Source organism: Convolutriloba macropyga, chromosome 5 (genome assembly GCF_964194025.1).
Source record: "Convolutriloba macropyga chromosome 5, txConMacr16.3, whole genome shotgun sequence".
NCBI lineage: Eukaryota > Metazoa > Xenacoelomorpha > Acoela > Convolutidae > Convolutriloba > Convolutriloba macropyga.
Genome location: NC_134472.1, coordinates 43749933 through 43774567, shown reverse-complemented (window position 1 = coordinate 43774567; position 24635 = coordinate 43749933). Strand labels below are relative to the sequence as shown.

At 35.3% G+C, this 24635-nt stretch overlaps 1 protein-coding gene across 2 annotated transcripts; it reads right to left on the bottom strand.

Moving 5' to 3' along the window:
- Positions 1-11341: 11341 nt before the first annotated feature.
- LOC142340021 (neuronal acetylcholine receptor subunit beta-3-like) lies at positions 11342-24145 on the bottom strand. Of its 2 annotated transcripts, XM_075390419.1 has the most exons (5): positions 23992-24145; positions 23015-23361; positions 16626-16826; positions 15764-16186; positions 11342-11925 (listed from the first exon to the last, which is right to left on the bottom strand). In XM_075390419.1, the coding sequence occupies exons 2-5, from the start codon at positions 23346-23348 to the stop codon at positions 11531-11533; spliced, it is 1353 nt and encodes a 450-aa protein (XP_075246534.1). In that variant the 5' UTR covers positions 23349-23361; positions 23992-24145; the 3' UTR covers positions 11342-11530. The 2 variants fall into 2 exon arrangements, with proteins under 2 accessions (XP_075246534.1, XP_075246533.1); XM_075390418.1 differs by lacking the exon at positions 23992-24145 and having other exon boundaries at positions 23015-23852.
- Positions 24146-24635: the final 490 nt, after the last annotated feature.

The following is a 24635-nucleotide window of genomic DNA, read 5'->3' as shown; positions in this document are numbered from 1 at the left end:
ACAATATTTTCTTGTTTTTTTGGACCGATCGATCTTAGCCCGCTTTTGCTCTCAATTGGGATTCTGATAAGGCTTGGTTTCGGAAATAAACATTCTATGGACAAACTCCCAGCTGAAATAAACCGCCACTTGACTGTTTAAGAGCTGTGCATTTTCCCATGCCTCGCGGGCCATGGTTATCTCGTCGCGGCCCCTGGGACTTGGTATGAAAATCACAACCGCACAAATTATCGCGACTGAAATCCAATTTTAAAAAGGGTGTTTATTCGCATGGGGGGGTATTTACATGGGCGTTCATTTTCTCGGCGGATTTTTTCCTATCTAGAATTAGATGTTTATTTTGTGGGGGTTTACTCGTACGTTCATTTCATCGGGGTTTTGCAATTCTCTGATTGGTTTTTTTTTCGCTGTGAAGTACACAGATAGTTTTCTGTATCAATAAATTTATTTTTTATAGCTCTTTAGGTTTTTTCTTTGGTCCTCTGATAATTTCTTTTGAAAATAAAATTGTCAATGATTCTCCAGAGTACACTTGCTACGGTTTTTCGACTTCGCTCTATTTTTCGAAATGTCTTGTTTCTGTGATTCGTCGTTTTATTTTTTTTTAATGCAAATTTGACTCTTAATTGAACGGCTGCATTGAATCGTCAACCGAATTTACTTTGATGTGCTTATTTGACGTTGTTTATAAAGTCATATCTATCCAGGGCAAAATATTTACATCCGGTGACTGCGGTGAAACCGGGAAAAAGTGACTTTCAAAGTGCACAATAATTGAGTGTAGGTTATTTTTCCTAGTTTTACCGTTTCGAAAAAACTTAAAACGTAAAAAGTATAAAAATTTATGGTAAGCCGGAATGCAGTGATTTAACTAAAAATTCAATCAGCGGCGATCTTAAAAAAACTGCACCCCTTAGTTTAGCGGTTGTGTATAAAAAACCCTCAAAAATGTTTTAAATTTAAGTTATTAACGAAATGGTAATTTATTTTTGAATTGTTCACTTGCAGTTCACTGAACAGAAACTGGAAAGGAGGGAGGAATGCTGTGAATACCACAGATTGAATCGAGTATTCAATTTTGCTCAAATTTGTTAATGATTTTCACTAAATTTCACCCCATTCACCCAATGCCCGGGCTGAGGATTTTACCGAAAATTAACGGGGAAAAGAGTGAAAAAGGGTGGAAAAAGTGTAATTCAAGTGTAATTTTAAGAAAAAGAGTGGAAGAGTGTATTAAAAAGATTTAATGGTTTAAAGGTTAAGCGCGTTTTTCGTAGGGCAGCTAGTTTAAAATTTCCTTCACTTTTGCGTTCTAATCGGATGCTGACACTCCTCCGTAGGCCATCAAGTCATTTGAATAAGTCCATGACTAGGTTGAAAACAATTTATGTTGAAACACTATATAGCGAGTTTTTAAGCGCGAAATTTGACAACGTATCAACTACTTTTTTCATACGGCAGCTAGGTTATAATTTCTTTCACTTTGGGGCTCTATCGAAATGCTGACACTGATCCTTAGGCCCTCAACTCATTTGAATAAGTCCTTGACCAGGTTGAAAACAATTTATGTTGAAACACTATATATAGCGAGTTTTTAAGCGCGAAATTTGAAAACATATAAACTACTTTTTGCGTAGGGCAGCTAGGTTGAAATTTTTTTTCATTTTTAGGCTCTATCCGGATGCTGACACTCCTCCGTAGGCCATCAAGTCATTCGAATAAGTCCATGACTAGGTTGAAAACAATTTATGTTGAAACACTATATATAGCGAGTTTTTAAGCACGAAATTTGAAAAAATATAAACTACTTTTTGCGTAGGGCAGCTAGGTTTAAAATTCTTTCGCATTTAGGCTCTATTCGGATGCCGACACTCCTCCGTAGGCCATCAAGCCATTTGAACAAGTCCTTGACCAGGTTGAAAAACAATTTCTTTTGAAACACTATATAGCAAGTTTTTAAGCGCGAAATTTGACAACGTACCAACTACTTTTTTCGTAGGGCAGCTAGGGTAAAACTTCTTTCATTTTGAGGCTCTATCCGGATGCTGATACTCCTCCTTAGGCCCTCAACTCATTTGAATAGGTCCTTGACTAGGTTGAAAACAATTTATGTTGAAACACTATATATAGCGAGTTTTTAACCGCGAAATTTGACAACGTAACAACTAATTTTTGCGTAGGGCAGCTGGGTTAAAAATTCTTTCACTTTGAAGCTCTCAATGGATGCTGACAATCCTCGTTAGGCCTTCTATTCATTTGAGTAAGTCCTTGACTAGGTTGAAAATCAATGTATGTTGAAATACTACATAGTGAATATAGCGCAAAATTTGACAACGTCTCAGCTACTTGTTTCCCAGAACAGCTAGATCGAAAACTTTTTCTCTCTCATACTCTACTCCAATATGCACCTTTCTCCCTAGATAAAATTGACACTCATATCAACCGGTGGTTTCATCAAATTAGCTTTCAAATAAATAATACGCTATTGAGCTGTCAGCGCCCGCGCGGTTCCAAGTTTTAGACGTTCAATTATCAATTACTTCCAAAATGGTCAACCAATGAAAACGAACTTTAACTCATTAGATTTGCCATGAGCTAAGCTTCAAAATCATATATACCACGACTTGTTTCTGCTAAGAACTTAGGAGATCAAAGCCAGTGAGCATTCAGTCAATAAGCCCTTTTTTCAATTGGTATCAAACGTTCGTTCGGTTATAGTTTCGCAAAGTGTGCACGAAACCCATTCACCAAAGTTTTAAAAATTTGGTGCGATGAAATCGCAGCTCATTTGATTATTCGTGAAACAGGCTTTAAATACATATATACCATCACTTTTTTCTGTTAAGTACTCAGATTATCAAAGCCGACGAGCATTCAGTCATCACGCCCTTTTTTCAATTGGTACCAAACGCTCGATATAGTTTCGCGAAGGGTTCACCAAAAACATTCACCAACTTTTTAAACGTTTGATGCAATCATATTGCAACTCATGTTAACCGATTATCAACATAAACACTCTGATTGAAAAAAATGAAAGATCGAACAGTGAGCATGTGGTCATTTTCTGAGGTTTGATGTCGGAAATCGTTAATAACTTCGAAAACGCTGAATCAATCAAAACGAGACTTAGCTCATTATATTATCCGTAAAACAGTCTTTAAAACCATCCATTATATACCATTACTTGTTTCTTGTTTCTGTTAATTACTTAGAAAATCAAAGCCGATGAGCATTCAGTCACTAGGCCTTTTTTCAATTGGTACCAAACGCTCGTTCGATTATAGTTTCGTGAAGTGTGCACCCAGAGCGTTCACGAATATTTTAAAATTTTGATGCAATAATACCGCAACTCATATTAACCGGTTATCAACATAAACTCTCCGATTGAAGAAAAATTAAAGATCGAGCACTGAGCACGTGGCCATTTTCGGAGGTCTGATGTCAAAAGTCGTTAATAACTTCTGAAATATGAACCAATGAAAACGAAACATAGCTCATTAGATGGACCGTTAAATGAGCTTTAAAACCATATATAACGTCACTTGTTTATGTTAAGTACTTAGAAAATCAAAGCCGATGAGCAGATGACCATTTTTGCAAAGACTCATGTGCTCGATCACTAATTTAAATCTCTAGACTTCAAAAAAAACTTACGGCAAGTAATCCAGTCAGGTTAAAGATTTACCAGGGAAAATTTAGATAATTGTTTTGAACAATAAAAACAATGGGTAAGAACAAAATAATGATGTTTGGCTGCATTCATGGTCTGTTCCTGTCCTCAGGAGGTCGAACTGGGGCAAATTTCTCTGGCCAATTTATCGGGAACGGATGAATAAAAAAATTTGCATTTACAATATAGTTTGTAGCACTGCTTGAGATACGCATCATAATAAAAAATGAGCCCAATCGGTGTATTCTTGAAGGAGTTATAGCAAAAACAAGGTACCGTATCAAATGACAGTAGAGGAGAGATACACCACATTCAGAGCTAAAATTGAACACCAAAACATCAAAAAACGCTATATAAAGTATACATATTCGGAGTCTACTTTAGACGGGCTATTCAAAACACTAATTTTGGTCGACCGAAGAGACAAAATTCAAAGCTTCACAGTGGTGTCTCGGACGATGTCAACCGCCTCTGGGGCTAAATTCGAGGGCAAGTTTACTGGTCAGCTTCTCTAAAACGGCGAAACAAAAGTAAACCCCTTGATACAGCTTGTAGCACTGCTTAAGATACGCATCATATTACAAAATGAGCACAATCGGTCCACTCTAGAAGAAATTATAGTAAAAAATAGGTACCAAATGCCCAAAAAAACAAGGTGACCGTTGTTCAGAGCCAAAGTTCAACATCTGAACTACATAAAATTTTATATAAAATATATATGGAGATACTCCCCACTAACTGAGAATTCTAAAACACAAACATTTGTTGGGTAAACCGCGTGTTTTGTTGTATCGAAATATGGGTTATCCCGAATAGCCCAAAAATTTGACTTTTTTCAACTTTAAACGTTAATAACTTTTTGATAAGGCCAATTTGAGAAACCAAAAAAAAACAATTTAGTACAGTACATTTAGATAAATTGTTCAAAACATGAAGCGTACCCCCATTTTTGGACTATTGGGAGGCCCCAATTTCCCGCAAATTGCGCAAAACGACTAAATACGGCGCCACGTAGATGTTTTTGAACGAAATTCAAGTCCAATTTGTAGTTACCGAACACCCAAAGCCTCTATTGCGAAGTGGAAAAAAATCCCACCTCGTCATTGAGACCAGGTTGATTCGTGTCTTTTAACAAGAAACTAACTCAAACAAGAATTTCATGATTTTGCTAAAAAGGAGAAACTATTGAATTCCCAGAAACAACGTATTCCAAAATTTTCATGGAGCCAAACAAAGCCTAAATAACACAATTGTCAAGTTAAAATACTCCCATATTAGAAGAAAAATTACATCAAAACTCAGGAAAGATTTAAGTATCGAATTAAATACTGTAGACAAGAAGAAATTACCCTCACCATAAGACGACTATGCCCGTCTAAAATGACACACTAGTTTAGAAGAAATCGTTAGAAACGTGAAGCATGCTCCAATTTTTCTGCTAGTAATTTATAATTTTCAAACAAAAACCAGCAGAGCGACGAAAAATTGGCCCTCGGAAAAAAATCAGGATGCAAAGCCAGAGCAGTCTGTACTTTCTGGATGCTGTAAACTTTTTCCACGAAGTAGGAACAGTTTTCCACCTCGCCGCATAGTCCAGCAGGTTGTTTAGTGTGAATTGTCAAAGAAAAAATTCACACAAGAGTTTCATAAATTTTTAAAAAGGTAGACATATTAAACTCCAAAAATTGAAGATTCCAGAAATTAATGGATCAAAAATTGCCTAAATAACACAGTCTGCAAGTAGCAATACCACAAATGAAAAAAAATGCCTAATAACTTTTTGAGCAGGAAGATTTAGGTAACGAATTGAGAACTGTAGGCAAGAAGAACATACATTTAACAAAAGGCGAATATGCCCGTCTAAATTGAAACAGTAGTTTAGAAGAAATCCTTAGAAACGTCAAGCATGCTCCGATTATTCTGCCAGTAATTTATAATTTTCAAACAAAATCAAGCAAAGCGACATAAAACTGGCCCTCGAAAAGAAAATAAAGGATGCAAAGCCAGCGCAGTCTGTACTTTCTCGATCTCTCTTTACTGTCCAAGACGACTAGAAATTTTGTGCGATTTTTTTCTGGCAGCCCAAGAAAAAATCTAGGCTCTTTATAGCACACTCATTAAGTCATATTTAATCTACAATACATTTGAGAAGGTCTCCAAAAAGGGCAAAAAGTAAATAATGAGGCAAAGTTATAAGTTCTTTTTGGTCCACCTGAGTCTTTTCACTACTTGATAGAGGCAAAGTCTGTGTCATAAACTTGTTTGGTCTTTGTGAGTCTTTTCATAAATTGAACGAGCCAAAGTCTGCATCATATCGGATTTTGGTCTGAACGAGTCTTTTCATAAGTGTTTTTGAACGATCACATGAACGCACTGAAAACTTGAACGAGGCAGTGTCTGGATCATAAGCATTATTGGTCTGCCTGGGTATTTTCATAGGCAGAAATGCTCTGGATGGGTATTTTCATAAGGATTTCTGAACGAGGAGCTCAAACAGCTGATCATACTGGGAAAAGTAGCAAGTATAATGTGAAAGTACATTACTGGGAGAGTATAAAAAACCTAGGTTGGGGTTTCTATCCATCATATAGAAAAAATGATTGAAAAAGTAAATTTTTTGATATTTTCACTACTTTTGTCTCCTTTCAACACTTTCCAGTTTCACTTGCATCCAACTGAGTTTTTTTTTTGAAAAATTGGAAAAATTGCTCCATCATATGGAAAAAATGATTTAAATATAAAAATTTTAGTATATAAACATAGAAATTTAAAATATAGGCTTTCTAACTCGTCTTTTCTAATTCGCATGAGGGTTCATCCATGGAAGAGAGTGTAGTAAAGAGTGGAATAAACCGTGTAATTAGAGTGTATTTTTAAAAGTGTAATAAGGGTGTATTAAAGAGTGTAATGAGTGTACAAAATAGTTCAATTTTCTCAAAATTACGCTCTTACACTCTTATTCCTACTAATTAAGAGTGAAATTGGCTTTACACCTTTATTCTCGCTTAATAACGGTGGAATACGGGTGTACACCTTGTTGAATTATCAACGTGTTGAATTATCAACGTATTCCACGATTTCCTTAGGTCATGTTAACTTTTTTTGAATCCTTTTCTCTATAAACACAACAGCACATAGTAGAGAATAGCTGCTTATGTGATGTGTTGCAAACCGGGACGAAGTTTCACCCTTAACACAGCCCTAATTAGCACGGTTAGGGTGTAATGCGTGTTCCACTCCTATTTTTCCGGAAAAAGAGTAAAAGTCCGGAATTGACCCACAGTGTTTTTCAGCATAAGTTAAAATGCATTGTAAAAATGAATGATTCAATGCAAATGAAGTAACAAAAACTCAATTCCGATTGTTCAGAACTATATCCGACTGCTTGATTTCTGGCCAAATCTTTCGTCCGGCAGTCATGACTTTGCTGTCGACTGACTTTGCTGGCTCTAGACAGAGTGCACGTCAGCCTTATCTAAAATCAGCTACAGATAAAAACATAGTGGAAACTAGCTATCGAAAAGTTCGAAAAGAGATCAAGATGTTCGTTGTAAAGATGGCGACCACCTCACATCATGACATGAGTGAATGCAGCATGCATTTCGGGGTCGGGGCAGTAGTCGGTGGAGTAATAATATGAATGGGGGGGGGGGTGGGACAAATTACTGTCAGGGGCATCAGGCAGCGGAATGAGAGCCCGCGAATGGAGTCGGGAGCAGGAGAGGGGAGGTAAGATTACTGGTCGGGGCAGCAGTTGGGGGTAGGATATGGGGATTGTGTCAGAATTAGTTATTTTAATAATTAGTACACACCAGTCTTAAAACAAATGTATTTCGGATTGTGTGCGTTTTGTTTTTGTGAATTGGTTGCTGACTGTCAAACTTCTCATCGTTGTGATCTTCTCTTTGTTATTGTTGTTGTCCTGCTCTTTGTTGTCGTCGTGATTCTGCTCTTTCTTATCTTATTGAAGTTCTGCAAAATATCTAATGAAATGTTCATTAGTGTTGAGCTGGTGGTTCCAGTGGAGTCGGAGCCGCTGGATGTCTATTCGAACGTCTGTCCCCACTTCATTTTAAAACTATTCGCCTGGCGTTTGTCGGTATGATTGTGTGCACTTCTGTTAGTAAATATGCATTTATGTGAATTTGTGTTCTGCTTTGTGCTGATTTAAAACCAGAACCGTTTTTAATCATTTTCTAAATAGAACTGTTTTTTGGCTCCTGCTTTCTCTATCTCAGAGATTTCGTTTAGTATTTAATGAAACAGTCCAATCCAAACAAACATGAAATCGGCGAAAATTTAAATCGAAGCTGGGCTAATCACCCAACCTCCAGGTGCTAAGTGGGACCCTCAGGCTGCAGCCTCCCACCAGTTGGTGGTAGCAGGAATTATGCATAATACTCAGAAAAACCTCCTGTGCCATTTGAGAAAAAAAACCGTGCACAGTACTCGAAAAAACTTTCAGCCCCGTTTGAGGAAGCGTGAATTATGAACAATACTCAGAACGACATGCTGCCATGAGGAACAGCACCTGCTTCCAGTGCAAATGAAGGAAACTTTTATGAGATGTACAAAGTAGCACTGATGTAAGGGAGGCTTTGAAAAACCATAAAATAAATGACTGGTATGTTTATTCGAGTAAAGCATGAGTAAATTGAGTTCCAATCGAGTTCACTGCGTCAAAAGGCACGCCAATTGAAAGGAAGTCGGTAATTATTTATGGCAAGGAGGGCTGCATTTGGCAATTAGTTCTGACAAGATTGGCAGTCGGCAATTAACGCTGACCAGCTTGGCTGCAGTCGGCAGTTTAATCTGTCGTTTGAGGGCTGTCCGCATTTAATTTTGACACGGAGATCGGCAGTCGGCAATTAATCCAAGCACAGACAAACACAAAAATAAAGACTCATAATAAGTAAAATCAGCAGACTGTAAAATGAAAATTTAGACAAGAAAATAGAAATGAAAATACCTAATAACAGACTATTATTCAGCTCTGATTCGCACTGACATCAAGCTCTGGGATTATAACTTTAAAAAATTAATCTGTATTCACATTCTTTTTTGGACTCTTTCCAAAGAGTGTGTTTCAGAGTGGACTGATAAAAAATTACTTACTTACACAATTACCATTGTAATCCAATTGATACGTAAAACTTTAATTGTCAGTTGGCGCAATTGTTTATTCACAAGATGAAAATAACAAGTTTAACATAGGGAAGATGGGGGATCATTCCTCACTCTATCATTCCACTTTTATTTTTTGAAATTGCACTCTAATAATTACAACCTTCCATCATTAATTAAGCGGAGAATTAGGGGTGTAATTTTTGTACACTCTTCTCACCGTTACTTTTGGGCAAAATCCTCGGCCGGGGAATATCACTTGCATGCTTGGGGTTGCAAGTTCGGGTTTGAGAGGTACCGATTAATTTAAACACAACTAAGTTGACGCTTAAATTTTTCAACTAAAAGTATGCACTATACTCAGAAAATTCTCCTGTGCCGTTTGAGGAAAAATTAATTGTGCACAGTACTCAAAACAAATTTGAGCCCCCTTTGTGGAAGCGTGAATTTTGAACACTACTCAGAACGAAATGCTGCCATGAGGAACAGCACCTGCTTCCAGTGCAAATGACGGAAACTTTTATGAGATGTACAAAGTAGCACTGATGTAAGGGAGGCTTTGAAAAACCATAAAATAAATGACTGGTATGTTTATTCGAGTAAAGCATGAGTGAATTGAGTTCGAATCGAGTTCACTGCGTCAGAAGGCACGCCAATTGAAAGGAAGTCGGTAATTATTTATGGCAAGGAGGGTGGCATTTGGCAATTAGTTCTGACAAGATTGGCAGTCGGCAATTAATCCAAGCACAGACAAACACAAAAATAAAGACTCATAATAAGTAAAATCAGCAGACTGTGAAATGAAAATTTAGACAAGAACATAGAAATGAACATACCTAATAACAGACTATAGTTCAGCTCTGATTCGCACTGACATCAAGCTCTGGGATTATAACTTTAAAAAATTAATCTGTATTAATACTCTTTTTTCGACTCTTTCCAAAGAGTGTGTTTCAGGGTGGACTGATAAAAATTTTTTACTTACACAATTACCATTGTAATTCAATTGATACGTAAAACTTCAATTGTCAGTTGGCGCAATTGTTAATTCACAAAATGAAAATCACACGTTTTAAATAGGGAAGATTGGGGATCATTCCTCACTCTGTCATTTCACTTTTATTTTTTGAAATTGCACTCTAATAATTACAATCTTCCACCATTAATTAAGCAGAGAAATAGTGGTGTAATTTTTGCTTAATCTTCTCCCCGTTAGTTTTGGGCAAAATCCTTGGCCAGGGAAAGTCATTTGCATGCCTGGGTTCGGAAGTTCGGGTTTGAGAGGTACCGATTAATTTAAACACAACTAAGTTGAAGCTTAAATGTTTCAACTAAAATTATGCACTATACTTAGAAAATTCTACTGTGCCGTTTGAGGAAAAACTAATTGTGCACAGTACTCAAAAAAACTTTGAGCCCCTTTAGAGGAAGCGTGAAATATAAACACTACTCTGAACGACATGCTGTCATGAGGAACAGGACCTGCTTCCAGTGAAAATGATGGAAACTTTAATGAGATGAAAAAAGTAGCACCGATGTAAAGGAGGCTTTGAAAAACCATAAAATAAATGACTGGTATATTTGTTCGATTAAAGCATGAGTAAATTGAGTTCGAATCGAGTTCACCGCCTCAGAAGGTACGCCAATTGAAACGATGTCGGTAATCATTTATGGCAAGGAGGGCGGCATTTCCCAATTAGTTCTGACAAGATTGGCAGTCGGCAAATAACGCTGACCAGCTTGGCGGCAGCCGGCAGTCTAATTTGTCGTTTGAGGGCTGTCCGCATTTAATTTTGACACGGAGATCGACAGTCGGCAATTTATCCAAGCACAGACAAAGACAAGAATAATGACTCATAAAAAGTACAATCAGCAGACTGTAAAATGGAAAGTTAGACATGAACATAGAAATGAGCAAACCTAATAACAGACTATTATTCAGCTCTGATTCGCACTGACATCAAGCTCCGGGATTATATCTTTATAAAATTATACTGTATTTATATTCTTTTTTCGACTCTTTCTAAAGAGTGTGTTTCAGGGTGAACTGATAAAAAATTACTTATTTACACAATTACCATTGTAATCCAATTGATGCGTAAAACTTTGATTGTCAGTTGGCGCAATTGTTCATTCACAAGATGAAAATAATAAGTTTTACATAGGGAAGATGGGGGATCATTGCTCACTCTATCATTTCACTTTTATTTTTTGAAATTGCACTCTAATAATTACACTCTTCCACCATTAATCATGCAGAGAAATAGGGGTGTAAGTTTTGTACACTCTTCTCCCCGTTATTTTTGGGGCAAAATCCTCGGCTGGGAAGGTCACTTGCAGTCTTGGGGTTGGAAATTCGGGTTTGAGAGGTACCGATTAATTTAAACACAGCTAAGTTGAAGCTAAAATGTTTCACCGTAAAACCATGCAAATACTACGGTGAGTTTAGGTATGATTAGCACCAAATACCGGAAATTTTATCTTGTACGAGATTTCCTGAAGCAGTGGAGTTCATTGGTCATTGCAGAAAAAAATAAAGGACGGAAATTTACTTTGTTCACATCAGTTGATCAAATATACAAAATTTATGACAATTTGATACATTTTACCAAAATTTCAGCGGTCGAACTATAACATTATTTAATGATTAAAATGAGGTTTTAAAGGGTTGCATTGAATGTGACTAATCACTTCAAAAAATATTTATTACCAATATCAGGACCAATTATGAATCAACTAGTCACCCCAGAACAATATACAATAACATAAAAGAGCTCCAATGATCCCTATAACGTGCAAAATAAAGAAAAGAGAGTCTAAAATTTCCGCAAATTGCGCCCATTTTTCCTTTTCCCAATCAATGTCAGATTCACAATTTTCCCTCTCTAAATTTGCAATTTTCTGAGATTTCATGGACCACTTCTCGACGGAATCAACTTTATCTGTTAGCTCCATTTGTCCACGTTGATTGTCAGCCGCGTTTTGTTTGTCGTCAACGACAGATGTTGGGATCGTCACTGTCTGTACTGGTCGTTTGTTCAGACAATGGCGAGTCAGAAATTCAGAAGAGAGTGCATAATCGACCAGCTTGCTCGGTTCCCTGTCTGCGGCGAAGTGGTATGTATTGACAACTGAAAAATGAAACATTGCAGGACATGTCCTGACGTACATTTCAAAGAATTTTCATGACTAAACAAAAAACTAGACCCTAGAAGGGACTATGAGTGAATTGGGAAAACCATTTCTAAAAAATAGATTTAAAAAATTTAAAAAACATAGCCGGAAGAATTCCGGAAACGACTCGAAGTGAAAATCCATTTAAACGCCATCCAACTACTCATCAAGCAAAACGTGCCTTCACTAATTTATGATTATCATGAAACAAAGTCATGAAACAAAAAAGTAAAAACAAAAAAATCAAATCTGTTAAAATATGATAAAAAATCTGATCCAATTTTGTTATAAACTGAGATCCCGAAAAAAACGACCTCTGCCAGAATAACTTCATCAAAACAACTAGTACTTACAAAAACCACTTATGTCAATTTTGAAGAAAATACTTTAGGCTAAAATATGAAAAAAAAGCTCTTAAAAACAACTTTCACTGAAAAACTGGAAAAAGTAATTTTTTTAATATTTCAAAAAACATATAAATCCAAAGAAAAATTCCCTTCAGCCAATAAGGTATCCAGATGCTCGCAAAACAATAGGCAAGTCATAATAGGCAAAGAAACTTAGCTAAAAACAGAAAAAAAAACGAAAAACTGCAAAAAAAAATTAAGAAAAATAGTTCAATTTTCGCCATTTTTTTGTCATATTTCTCAACAAAAAAAGATTCTTACCCACAAAGCTGCAACCAATTGTTATCATAAATTTTCTTAAGTAGAAGGGGTTTCTTCAATACCCATTTGAGCCAGTAAAACAAAATAATCGTCAAAAAAATCAAAAATTAGCCCGAAAATCAGCAAAATACATTAAAAACCTCCGAATTATCATAAAATTCATATGAATTTCCAGAAACCTTCAAACCACTACTGAAACCAGCCTAAAATTAAAACAAAATCATAACCAAACCTCTTAACCAAAATAAATGAAAAAAAACTGCTTTAAAATGCCGCACGTGAACAAAAAAATATCGCTCGCTTAGAGAAATTTTTTTCACACATCAATTTCTCGCTCTCTCAAAAACAGCGGTATGAACAAAACCACTCTCTTTTCGCTCCGCTCTTCAGTTTTGTTCAGCACCAAAATCACTCCAAATTTTTTCACGCGTTTCATTTCCCGCTTCAAAAATCACTCCAATAAAATTGATTAAAAAAAAGGACTTCTCCAATACTCCTCTTCGAGTCGTAAAAAAAGAAACTCAATGTCAAAATGCCGCATGTGAACAAAAAAACCACTAGCGAGAAAGCGAATTTTTGTTCAAACACCTTTAAAATTAGAGTTAAAAAATTTCACGCCGCAAAACTACTCGCTTTTTTGCTCCACTTCCTGTTTCGGCGTGACCAAAATAATCTCTACTCCAATTTGACTTTAAAAATCATAAATGTGTGAGCAGATCTTAAAAAAGACAGCGACCCAATACAATTCAAATTCTTTGAATTGAAAAAATCGCTAATAATAGAGTGGTCTCATTAAATGAATTATACTGATTCTATGATTAGATCCGTGCACCACGCCACTACCTGCATCTCTCAGAGTGACAGGTCAAAATTTTCCATTGGCCAGCTGAATACATTTTTTGTCATCTGTGCTCATCTGATCAGAACAATAATTATCAAAATATTTTTAGTGAAAACTGAAGGAGTTATGTCCAGCGAAACCTTTGCGCAGCCTAATAATGCACTATTAAACATTTGTGTACAGTAAATTATCTGAAAACATTTCAATTTGTAGTAAAAGCAATAAAAACTATGTAAGAACTATGCCCATTACCCTCGATTTTGTTGATAGTCGGTTTTCGTCATAATAAGCGCCGATCTGGATCAGTTTTTGGATATCGTTGGTTTTTGTAGCAAGAAGCGTCTTTTTGATTGCTTTTCATCGGTTGAAAGTATCCGTATCTATTTGGCCAGATGTAACCAGATATATTACAGGGTTACTTCTTAGCTTATGAGTAACAGCCCGAGTCGAAAACAGAAGTAAATCTTGTAAGATCTTGCAAGACAGAGTTAATCTTGTAAGAATCTTGTAAGAATCTTGCAAGATTAACTTTTTTGGAAGAATCGTGCCATTACGATAGGAAACAGCCCAAGCAAGCTAAATTGAGGAACTAAGCACATTTGAAAACACCATCCTGTAAAGAAGTTCAACCCATATTAAAAAAAACATTTGAGACAGCTGCTTTTCATAAATTCAGAATTAAAATCAACAATTTTGGTCGACCTTAGATACTCCAAAAAGTTTCTCAACAAACAAAAAAAACACATTTGTTTCTTCCTAAGCTTGATTCAACAGTTTGAAAGGTGGTTTTACTGGTTTATTAGCACAGAAACTCAGTTTTCGAGAAAAAAATTGTGGTGAGCGGTCTTATTTTCAAAATTGTCCTCCAACTAAATTCAGTAGACAGGATTAGATACTCAAAATGTCTCTTGTCAAAGTAGTATTATTTTCTTTGTAAATAAATAAGCTTTGCCAATTTTTATGTCAACACAGATTCAATTCCTTTTGTTTCTTTTTTTTATAACATTGAAAAATTTGCTTTTTGTTTCGTTTTTTGTCGGTGTGTGTTCCTACAACGTAGGATAGGTCTTTTTCGGCTATTGTTGGGCGCTTTTTAACTAGGTTTCTAGGCTATTGCAAAAAAAGGTTTCCAGGCTATTAAAAAAAATCTTGCAAAAAAGTTAATCTTCTAAGATTCTTGTAAGAAAAAAAATTAATCTTGTAAGAATCTTGTACGAAAAAAAATTAATCTTGTAAGAATCTTGTAAGAAAAAGTTAATCTTGTAAGAATCTTGTAAGATTTAACAACGTCTTGTAAGAATCTTGCCAGAATCTTGCAAGATCTTACAAGATTAACCTCTGTTTTCGACTCGGGAGAGGTTTCGCCAGGGATCAAAGTTGGGAGAGAACTATCTGCTTAGCACCTGATTTGTAGTGATTACCTGATGAAAGTGAGAAGAAAAATGGCTGTTATTTTGATTGTCCATCAATGTGCTCTGTATTTAATTTTTTTAACTTTAAAATTTTTAAATTTAACTAATCATAAAAAATTATCAAAATTACATTCCAAAAGTAGTCCTTTGGAAGCTATGAATATTGAAATTATACTTGGGTAAACTTTATGATTTCATTATTTCGTTAACAACGCCCAATACTGATTCCCCGATATCGATATGTCAATTTACTATTTCTCATTGTACTCTATTTCAAATGCGTATAAAATTGTTCTGATAAAAGCAATATATATATATATATATATGTATATATATATATATATATATATATATATATATATATATATATATATATATATATATATATGCCGCTCAAACCGACAAAAACGTAACAACTTAGACCGCTTTTGGTAAAGTGAAACTCACAACAACCGTTTTCTTTACACTTAGAACACAGATGCGACAATATTAAAGTGGTAAATTGGTCTTTGTTGTTAGCTAGTTTAGTTTTTCTAATGAAGATAAAATACAAAAAGATTTTTCTAGTTTTAAACCAATTATACCAACAATTTCTCAGGTTTTTTTAAGCAAAAACACCAACAGTTTCTTTACGTTGTCATCTGCCCAACATACAAATATTTTATCACGAATTGCCTGCACCCCCGAAAATAAGAACATGTTTTTCGTCGTTTTTATTCACGTACAACTGACAATTTTGCAAAAATTTCTTGAATAGGGCCGGTAGTTCTTATTGTACGCAAAAAATGAGTTGAAAACAAGAAAGCAGGATTATTCATCCGGTTGCAAATCATTCACCCATTAAAGATGTAGGGCTGGGTAAAAAGATATTTACCTATCACAGTTGCGACGCAGAGTAAGCTCAAGTGGACTGTGACGGAGAGTACGAAGTATGCCAGAAGGGGGAATCCAAGAGACGAGGCAGGCAGGAAACTGGCCAGAGCTCCCACATTCACAATCTCTGCCAGGAATATAGTCACTATGTAGTTTATCTTGTCACCCGAGCCCAGGGGGAGGAAAAAGACAAGAGTGGAGAGTAGATATATCATGATATTGGGGAAAATGACAACAATGAGGTAGAACAAAGGACGTCGTTTGAGTTGTAGAGTTGCTATTACAACCCAGTTTTTCATGAACTTGTTGCTCTTTCCAGCTGCTGTTTTCAACATTGCACTTGTCAGAGGAACAGGTCGTACCAGCCGCCATTGGTCATTTGGAGAGTAGAATTCCAGCATCGCCTCTTCCATCAGAGTCTCCACTTCATAAATTAAACCAACATTTCTTTACCAGCAAATATTTTTAGGCGCCTAAAAATAATTTGGTTCAAATTGTTCATGCTAAAACTTCAGCGCCCTTAGATTCATTTATTTTTCACGCTCCTAGATAGATAGTTGTACAAGTTCGACTATATGGTTGTCAACAACTGTTAGGGCCGCACTGCAATTCCAGTTCAGTCTATTCTAGAGAACCCAAATTTTTTGAACTGAAGTCCTTGATGTCGTTTAAATATATCGAGTAGTTTTAAAATTAACAATTACCATTAAATTAAACACAAATAATTACAATTGAATGTTTTCCATTATAACGGTAACTTCCGCCGGGATTTCCGCTAAATGTAATATGGGAAAAGAGAACAATTTGTTGGAAATATTACAGGACACTATCATTTGTTATGAGAAACAACGCACTGGGGTTACCTGTGGGTGAAATGTTGTGTGACCCAACTGGGACTGCAATTGTAATATTGCATATCTGCTCGTCAAAGGGGAAGAAAGAGACATCAAAGTCACAGGACAATTCGGCTGTGAGCATAAGGTTGTGCGTTGTGATCGCGCCGTCACTGTGAAGAACATCACGCCTCCTGTGTTTATACAGGAGACGAACTGATTCTCGGATAGCTGATAAAAATGTCGCACTTGAACGTAAAATGTATGCAAATATATGTTACAAATTTGCAAAACTAGGGTAGAGAACTAAACAAGTTCCACACTTCCTTATTTATTAGCGTTACTAACTATATTCTAATGTTGTTCAACGCACAAAACATTACGAAACTTATTGATTGATCTCATTAAAAAGTTTACTATAAAAAATTAGGAAAACAAAAAAAACACGGAACAATGTTTTGGTTTTTGTAAAAAAATCAAAGTTAAGTGTGCTAGTTGTAATTGCTTACCCGAACTGACCTCACATTTTTTCCAGCGCTGAATCATAGCAACTTTAATTCTGTGTTTTATTCTAATAAAATTTGCACCATGTTGAGTAAGAAAAAACAAAATAAAAGCCTCATTTAATTTTTGCCCCAATTTTTTGGTTTCGAAGAACATAAGAAATAGACGCATTTAATGTTGTCGAGATTGTTCTCGAACAGATTAACGAGCGTATGCGTACGTTAGAACATAAATCTTAGTCGTGTGCTGGGCACAAGACACGAGGGGGGATTTATATTCTAACGTATTTAGATAACCGACGAGTAGAATTAGCAACGGTTTGTCATTACTTTAAAAAGAGTAAGAAGAGAGATTTTGCTAATGAGCGGTCGACTAAGAAGAACAACTGATCAGCGAAAGAAAAATGAGACTCAGGAGGCCAACTAATTGAGCAAAAAACTTATCTAGCCTTCTCTAAACTTATCAAGACATTTGCGCGGTAAAAGCATGTTTCTATGTCAACCATGTAAGTTTCTAGGACTTAATTGTAAACTAAATATTTATATTGATCGGCCTCGAAGTTTTAGAGATTGATTATTTTTTTAAAACTTTTACTCTTTAAAAATTCTATCACGATTTAGATAAGATACCAGAATTAAATTTATAAGAAAAAGAGAAACGTTTTTGCTACAGAAAAAGATAAAATTTTCTCAACTTCTCATTCTATTTAAGCTGTTTAATGATATTTTCTGCTTTAGGTGTTATATAATTCTTAACAAGACGGCTCGCGCGAGTCGTTGAATAGCACAGAATGTTCCAACATACCTCTCAAGATTGAAAAATTAACTTTTCAAATTGGTCAGAAAAACCATTCTGTGTATCCGAAAGCAACTTATATGCATTGGAGAAAATTACTTGGACTGTTTGAACCCAAAATGTATGCCATGTTTATTCGGTAGAAAACTCTTCGCCACATTTTACCAAGAAAAGTATTCACACACAGACTCACTTATAGACTTCACACATAGTTAAAGAAAAAAACATACACACCAGCACACAACACAATTCACACAAGAAACCACCAAAAAACATCTTTTTTTAAAAAAAATTTCGTTTTGGCAATAGGTAAAAACTCAAGGTTAGTCACTGTTCATTTAGTTCTCTTGTCTTTTTTTTTCCTAAAAAATAACGGTGGGAATTTTGAGGCAATCGTACCGTTAGGTGTAATTTTGACACAAACCCTTGAAAAGCAAACTTTTGAAGTTTTTCCGAAAACTTTTGTTAGTTTTGATATATCATGAGCATAATATGAAATGTATTTTTCATTTAAAAATTGCATAATTGACGTCACCGAGATTTGAAAACAAACGGTTTTAATTTCGGACCTATTTAAAACAGCAATTTGTAGCAAATAAAAAGTAATTTCTCTACTTTTCATGTTTGCTGACAGTTTTTGCCCCCTGTCTCTACCTTTACCTAACATTTGGAGGACACAACTCCATTAAAATAGATATCTTTTTCTCTCTCTATTACACACATATATTACAAACATTACACACAAGCACACACATACATACACCAACACAAGCACATAAACAAACAAACACAATTACAAATACAGACACAAAAAATGTGTTAAAATTTTCTTTTGGGCATCTCATATTTACTCAAGGTTCGTCAATATGCGTCTAATTTCTGATTGTTTTTACTGGAATACTAAATGTGGTTTTCTTGAGGCAATTGTTCCGGTCAATGTGAAATAGAAACTAAAAATTAAAATAAAACTTTTTGAAGCTTTTCGAAAAGTTTTGTCAATTTTGATGTACCATGAGCAAAATAGGAAACACGGTTTTTATATGATGTTATCAGACAGAATTAGAAACACAGAAATGATGTCGTCTTTATATGATGTCGTCAGACAGAATTAGAAACACAGAAAGCAAACCGCAAAAACTGTCAGAAACCTTGAAAAACTTTAAAAACTATTTAATATTTGTTATGAATTACAGCCTCCAAATGTGCCACAAGCCAATGCTTGTGGCATAATTGGAAGCTATAAATCGTAACAAATATTAAAAAGTTTATATAGTTTTCAAGGTTTCTGACAGTTTTTGCGGTCTAACGGCTCATATAAAATAACGTTAAGAAACATTGGTTATCAGGAAAATCTTTGAGATCATTCACTTTATAAAGTAAGGATAGTTTTGAAGAAATACAAAAAATTTTAAAGAATTTTTCGGTGAACTGAATTGAAAAGAAAATTCTATGCTCTTCTTTAAAACAGAATTTGTTCTTCATTTGAAGAGTTTAAAAAAATGAAACTAAAAAGTTTTTCAATCTGCAGAACCGCCCAAAGACTGGAACAGATGAGTCCGAAGAACAACTTTAAAATCCAAAGGAGTGAAAATTAGTTTTCTTATAACTTTCAAAAAAATTGTATTACATTTAATTTGATTTCTTTAACCTGGCAATCCAGAAACCCTCTCACTCTCACATTAATCAGTATTTCACTCTTCTAGCATTATTCTAGAAGAGATTAGGTTGAAGATCTGCTCTGACAATATAAAGGTTACAATTAAAAAATAAAAAAGATAAGAAAAGATTTCCATTATTGCTTTTCATTATTTTTTGGGTTGATTTGATGTTCATTTCATGAAACTGGTTTTTCCACTTCCCAAAGCGATGATATATCTGAATTGGTTAGTTCCGCTGAAATCAGAAAAATTGTCTGCCAAATGAATTCTAGAATTTAGCAAAAATACAGCTTTCTGCTATTAGTTTCACATTTTCAAAGTGCGTTGTTGCTATTTGGAGAGATCAATTGCCTGAAAACCTCAATTTTTCAAATATTTTTAAATAAAATCTTGGGAAAAATACAAAAGAAATGATTTTTTTTTGAATTTTTGGTCAAATAGTTTATATTGTTAATATTGAAATTGTAAACAATTACTGGTGAAAATCTTCATTTAACCCAACTGAATTTGCTAAAATTTTTCCATTCGTTTTAATCCTAAGTTATAAGGGCGATCTGTCGATCTGTCCCCTCCCCCCCCAAGCGAAGTGTTTTTCCCATTTCAATTTCTCCTCCCAATTTTAGAAAGTCCCACTTTTTGAAATATTTTTTAATAAAAACTAAAACTAGACTCTGAGGGCTAGAAAACTGTGTCTTTATTCTTCTCTACAGTGCGTAAGCAAAAAATTAAAATTTGACTGAAGAAATAAAAAGCCAGTCTCGCATATATATTCCCCCATTTTTGATTAAAAAAATGAAATGATGGAAAAATAATAATTTCAAAGCGATTCAATCAGTTCAACAAGGTGTCCTTATTGCTAGTAGAACTTCATTTTTGGCAGACCCATTAAGAAGTTTTAATACAATAACTGTATCAACTACAAGCGAATATGAAGCATCAGACTGAAAAAAGTTTCTTCCAGTCTCAAATTTTTCTTGAGAACCAAAGGTCTCTTCGAGGATTAATTTAGTTTCTTACGAGCTGTTCAATTACACCGTTTCCTTCTCTCCGCCAAATCTAATAACTGGTAAATAACATTTTAACAAACGGGGCAATCTGGCATATACTCCTACCTCCAACAAAATTTGTAAGTTTTAACCATTCAAATTTCCCAATCTTGTTTCTCATCTATCTTTAAAAACAATTCCTAGTCAATAAGGATAATTTGTCTCTGCTTCCTAGTCCTCGGGGCTTTTTGCGAACGAAAAAACGATAATTCAATCGACCTTTGTTTTCAAAAGGTTGGTAGACCCCTCTATGGGCAACATAATTAGTATTCAACCATTTTCAAAAAATGATAAGGACGGACAAAATATACATCTAAATTTTGAAGTTCAGTGATGAAAAGTGCTCATACTTCTGCTTTGGGTTTAGTTGGAATCAAAAAGGGAGTTGGAATCTTTGGGTTTAGTTGGAATCTCTAAAAATCGGGCTTCAGCGATAGCAAAATCCCGGGTTGAAGTTTCTTTGATTTCATACAAGGATCATATATGATTTCATACTCTCCATACTTGATTTCTTAGTACGATCCTTGTATGAAACCAAAGAAATTAAATATGATCCTATTATGAATACCAAGAATCATACATCTGTTTTTCGAAAATCTTTTACAATTTACGTTTTATTTGTTTTTATTCGGTAGGGCATCACCTATATGATTCCCGCCATCACTTTGCGATCTGCCAAAAAACCCTAACGTACAAAATATTTGGCAACGTTGGGTTCTAAATGAAAGAGTAAGTCCACAAAGATAACTAAATTTTTAACATACTCTTTAGCCAGTTTATACTTATAAATGCTCATTTATAAGAAATAATCAAGAAAAAAAATTGCATGTACCCGTACTTAACGCCAAGTCAATATCAGTACTGGGCAAGTCTAATTGCAAGTCTAGGTATCAGTACTGATTCACAGTTATGATCATAACACATTTAAGACTTGTCAGACTTGGCCAAGACTTAACAAGTCTTAATCCAAGTCTTGGCCAAGACTTGCCAAGTCTTAATTCAAGTCTTGGCCAAGACTTGCCAAGTCTTAATCCAAGTCGGCCAAGACTTGCCGAGTCTTAATCCACGTTTTAATGCCCGAAAAAAATGCCCGGGCTGATTTGTACTTTGCACCAGAATAGGGTCCACTGGGGGCCACACCACGGGACCTCGGGCTATCATGGGAACCCTCACAGTAGCACCCCTTTTGACAATTTTGCCTCGGTTCAAGTTCGACATTTGGCTGGTCTGAAAAGTACATAGACATCAACTTGGTGATTTCGGCTATTTTAGGGGCTGAAACGGCTGAAAAATGGCTCAAAACGGCCCAGAACACCTGAAATATCCTCAATAGACTCTCCTGGGGTGCTAATAAACACCTAATAAACCATTTTTTAGCACCCTGGTAAAGTGCCTAAAAAGTAATGCCAAAATCGTGGCACGTTGCGAAATTTTTTTCAATCCGAAATTTTTACGCGAAAATTTTTGAAAAAGTTGGTTTTGACTTGAGAATCAACTTGCAAGTGTTACCCAAGTCTTGACCAAGACTTGTCAGACTTGTAAGACTTTTTTAAAAAAATTGGCAAGTACTGAAAAACGAAATGCGACTTGGATTTAGACTTGCCCAGTACTGATATAGACTTGGGGTTCGGTACGGGTAACCTCAATTTCGTCTCCTGATTATGTTTTAATTGTGAAGTTATTCTTTTAGCGCACACAAAGTATCGAATATGGATTGCAAATGCGATATAGTAATTAAGTGAGTCCTCTGACTACATTATACGAGAATTTGTCGCACTAGTCAATGTTTTATGTGTCATATACGACCTTGTATGATTTCCAAGAAATTTTTTCAACTTCAACAGGAAATCAAAATTATACAGTTTTTAGTCTTTGAATTTTTTTGTATGATCCCTGTATAATTTCTAAGAAATCATATATGGGCCCTTGTATGACTAAAAAGAATTTATACACATAATATATGACCTAGTATGATTACTAAGAAGCTTATATGACATAGTACGAAATCAAAGAAAGTTGTATGATCGTTGACCCGGGATGTTATAATTGGCAACACAATTTAAAATGCTCTAATAACTTGTTTTCATTTTGTCTTCTGATGTTCTTTTTATTATTTGCCAAAACTCTTCAGCTCTAATTGAAGTAAGAACATTGATAGCTTCGCTTTCATTTAATAGATCTGCGTAAGCTAGTTGGTAAGTCTTGGGTGTCAAGTTTAGTTGGAAGACATGTGATAGGTGTATGATATTGATCAGAAGATTGCCAATAGGTAATAACGAATAACTAAAACAATGGCTAATGTTTTATTGATTCTGCGATATTTCCAATGAACTCAACGTTTTGAATTGATATATTGATTTTTGTTTGTTAAGGCGGCCGGCTATTAGTTCGAGTTACAGTTAAACTAGATTCTTACTTGTATCTGGTGACCAGACAGATCCTGGTTCCAATTCCACGGACTCAGTTCCGAAGAACTCATCTGGATCCCACTTAGATGCATTCGTTTCATATGAGACTATGGTGCTCATCTTCACAGTCAAGGTTCCACTCTTTTCATCTGTGTCCAGTATCTGTTCCAGGTCCAGATTAACCAAAAATGTTCTAGTATCTAAAGGTGCATTGTGTTTGGGAACCCTTTCCAATAAGTATTCCAGCAGTTGTTTCTCACCTTTCGCTTGATTTGGGTGATAAACATCAGAATCACAGAAAATATTGGGTAAAATTGACAACAGAATAAACAAAAGTTTCATTTTATTATCACTTCTGGGTTTAAAATACGAACGATAACAGCGTGAAGTTAATTATTTAAAAATGATTTGCAGCTTTGCAAACTATGTCCATTACAAATCAAGCTAATCTGACAGTGATCAATGATACTGACAGAAATTAGTTAGAATAATTGGACAGAGATTGTGACTAGATCAGTTAAACTGATTTCAATTGTCAAACAGATGAAACTCGAAAAACTAGCAAGCTTTGTATACCGAACCAAATTTTACACATATAGAAACGAAAGCAAACTTAAAATAACAAAGCAAGCTACAATATGCTTTGACTCAAAACACGCTGAATAAATACAAGCGTAGCCTTCAAATGGGGTCACAGAAGTTTGTTTCATTGTCCGCTAGAGAAGAGAAATCTGGATTCAATAATTTATGTGCTTTTAGAACGCGTTCTATAAATTGTTGCTTTCTCCCAACCATATTTACAAATAAACAGCAGTATGATTTGCTAACAATGTTGGCCTACATGGGCTTCAGCCAACCAGGAAAAAAGCATGTTTTTACAACAGTTTATTCTGGGGGCCGGGCACTATATCGAAAGGACAGATTGAAAACGATAAATTTTGCGAGAATTGGGACAGTATATAGAAAGTGAGCAGAATATAACTACAATTTCTAATAGACAACTGTTAAGACGTTATATCCTTATTTTTAAACACAAAAACAGCTAATTTGGCCATGCCTCAGTGACCCGTGAGACGATGTGAACCAAACAAATTATCCAGACCGACTAAGTTATGCACAACAATCGCATATTCTTTAACCACTTCTACACAATGAAGAACTGCTTTCAACTTACTGTACCGTTTTTTTTGCTTTCGATCTACTGTCCTAGTCCTGTTTACTTTTGTTCAGTTGACAAATCTGGTGGATAAATATCACTTGTTCGGCCAACCATTACAAATTGGTGTGCGGTCTTGTTGTCCGCATAAATTCTCATTTTTCAAAAAAAATGTTTGATTCTTGACTAAACGCCCTATCGGCTAATTTGGTGATCTCCCGTCCAGAGGTATACCCTTAAGTTCGCGTGGACATGACAGCCGTTGCGTCTATTGAGATACAGACCGGAACCGAGAAATCAAAAGTCACGTTATATATTCATTCGGTTTTGTATGTAGACTATATACCTTTTCCGGTGACTGCACAATAGATCGAAAGGAGAATAAATCGAAAATTGGAAAAAAGGACTTTAGATCGAATTTTACATGTTGCTATAGATCATATTGGTTGTTCTAAAGCGCTATTTGCAAGCTT

Bases quoted from the DNA above. Each gene is read 5' to 3' on its own strand.
- LOC142340021 (XM_075390419.1), bottom strand. From the start codon at position 23,348: ATGAAACTTTTGTTTATTCTGTTGTCAATTTTACCCAATATTTTCTGT. The intron at 16,827-23,014 runs GTAAGAATCTAG...CATTTTTATCAG, and splicing joins TGTCTGGTCACCAGATACAA to CTATCCGAGAATCAGTTCGT. The intron at 16,187-16,625 runs GTAACCCCAGTG...TAATTTATGAAG, and splicing joins ACACAACATTTCACCCACAG to TGGAGACTCTGATGGAAGAG.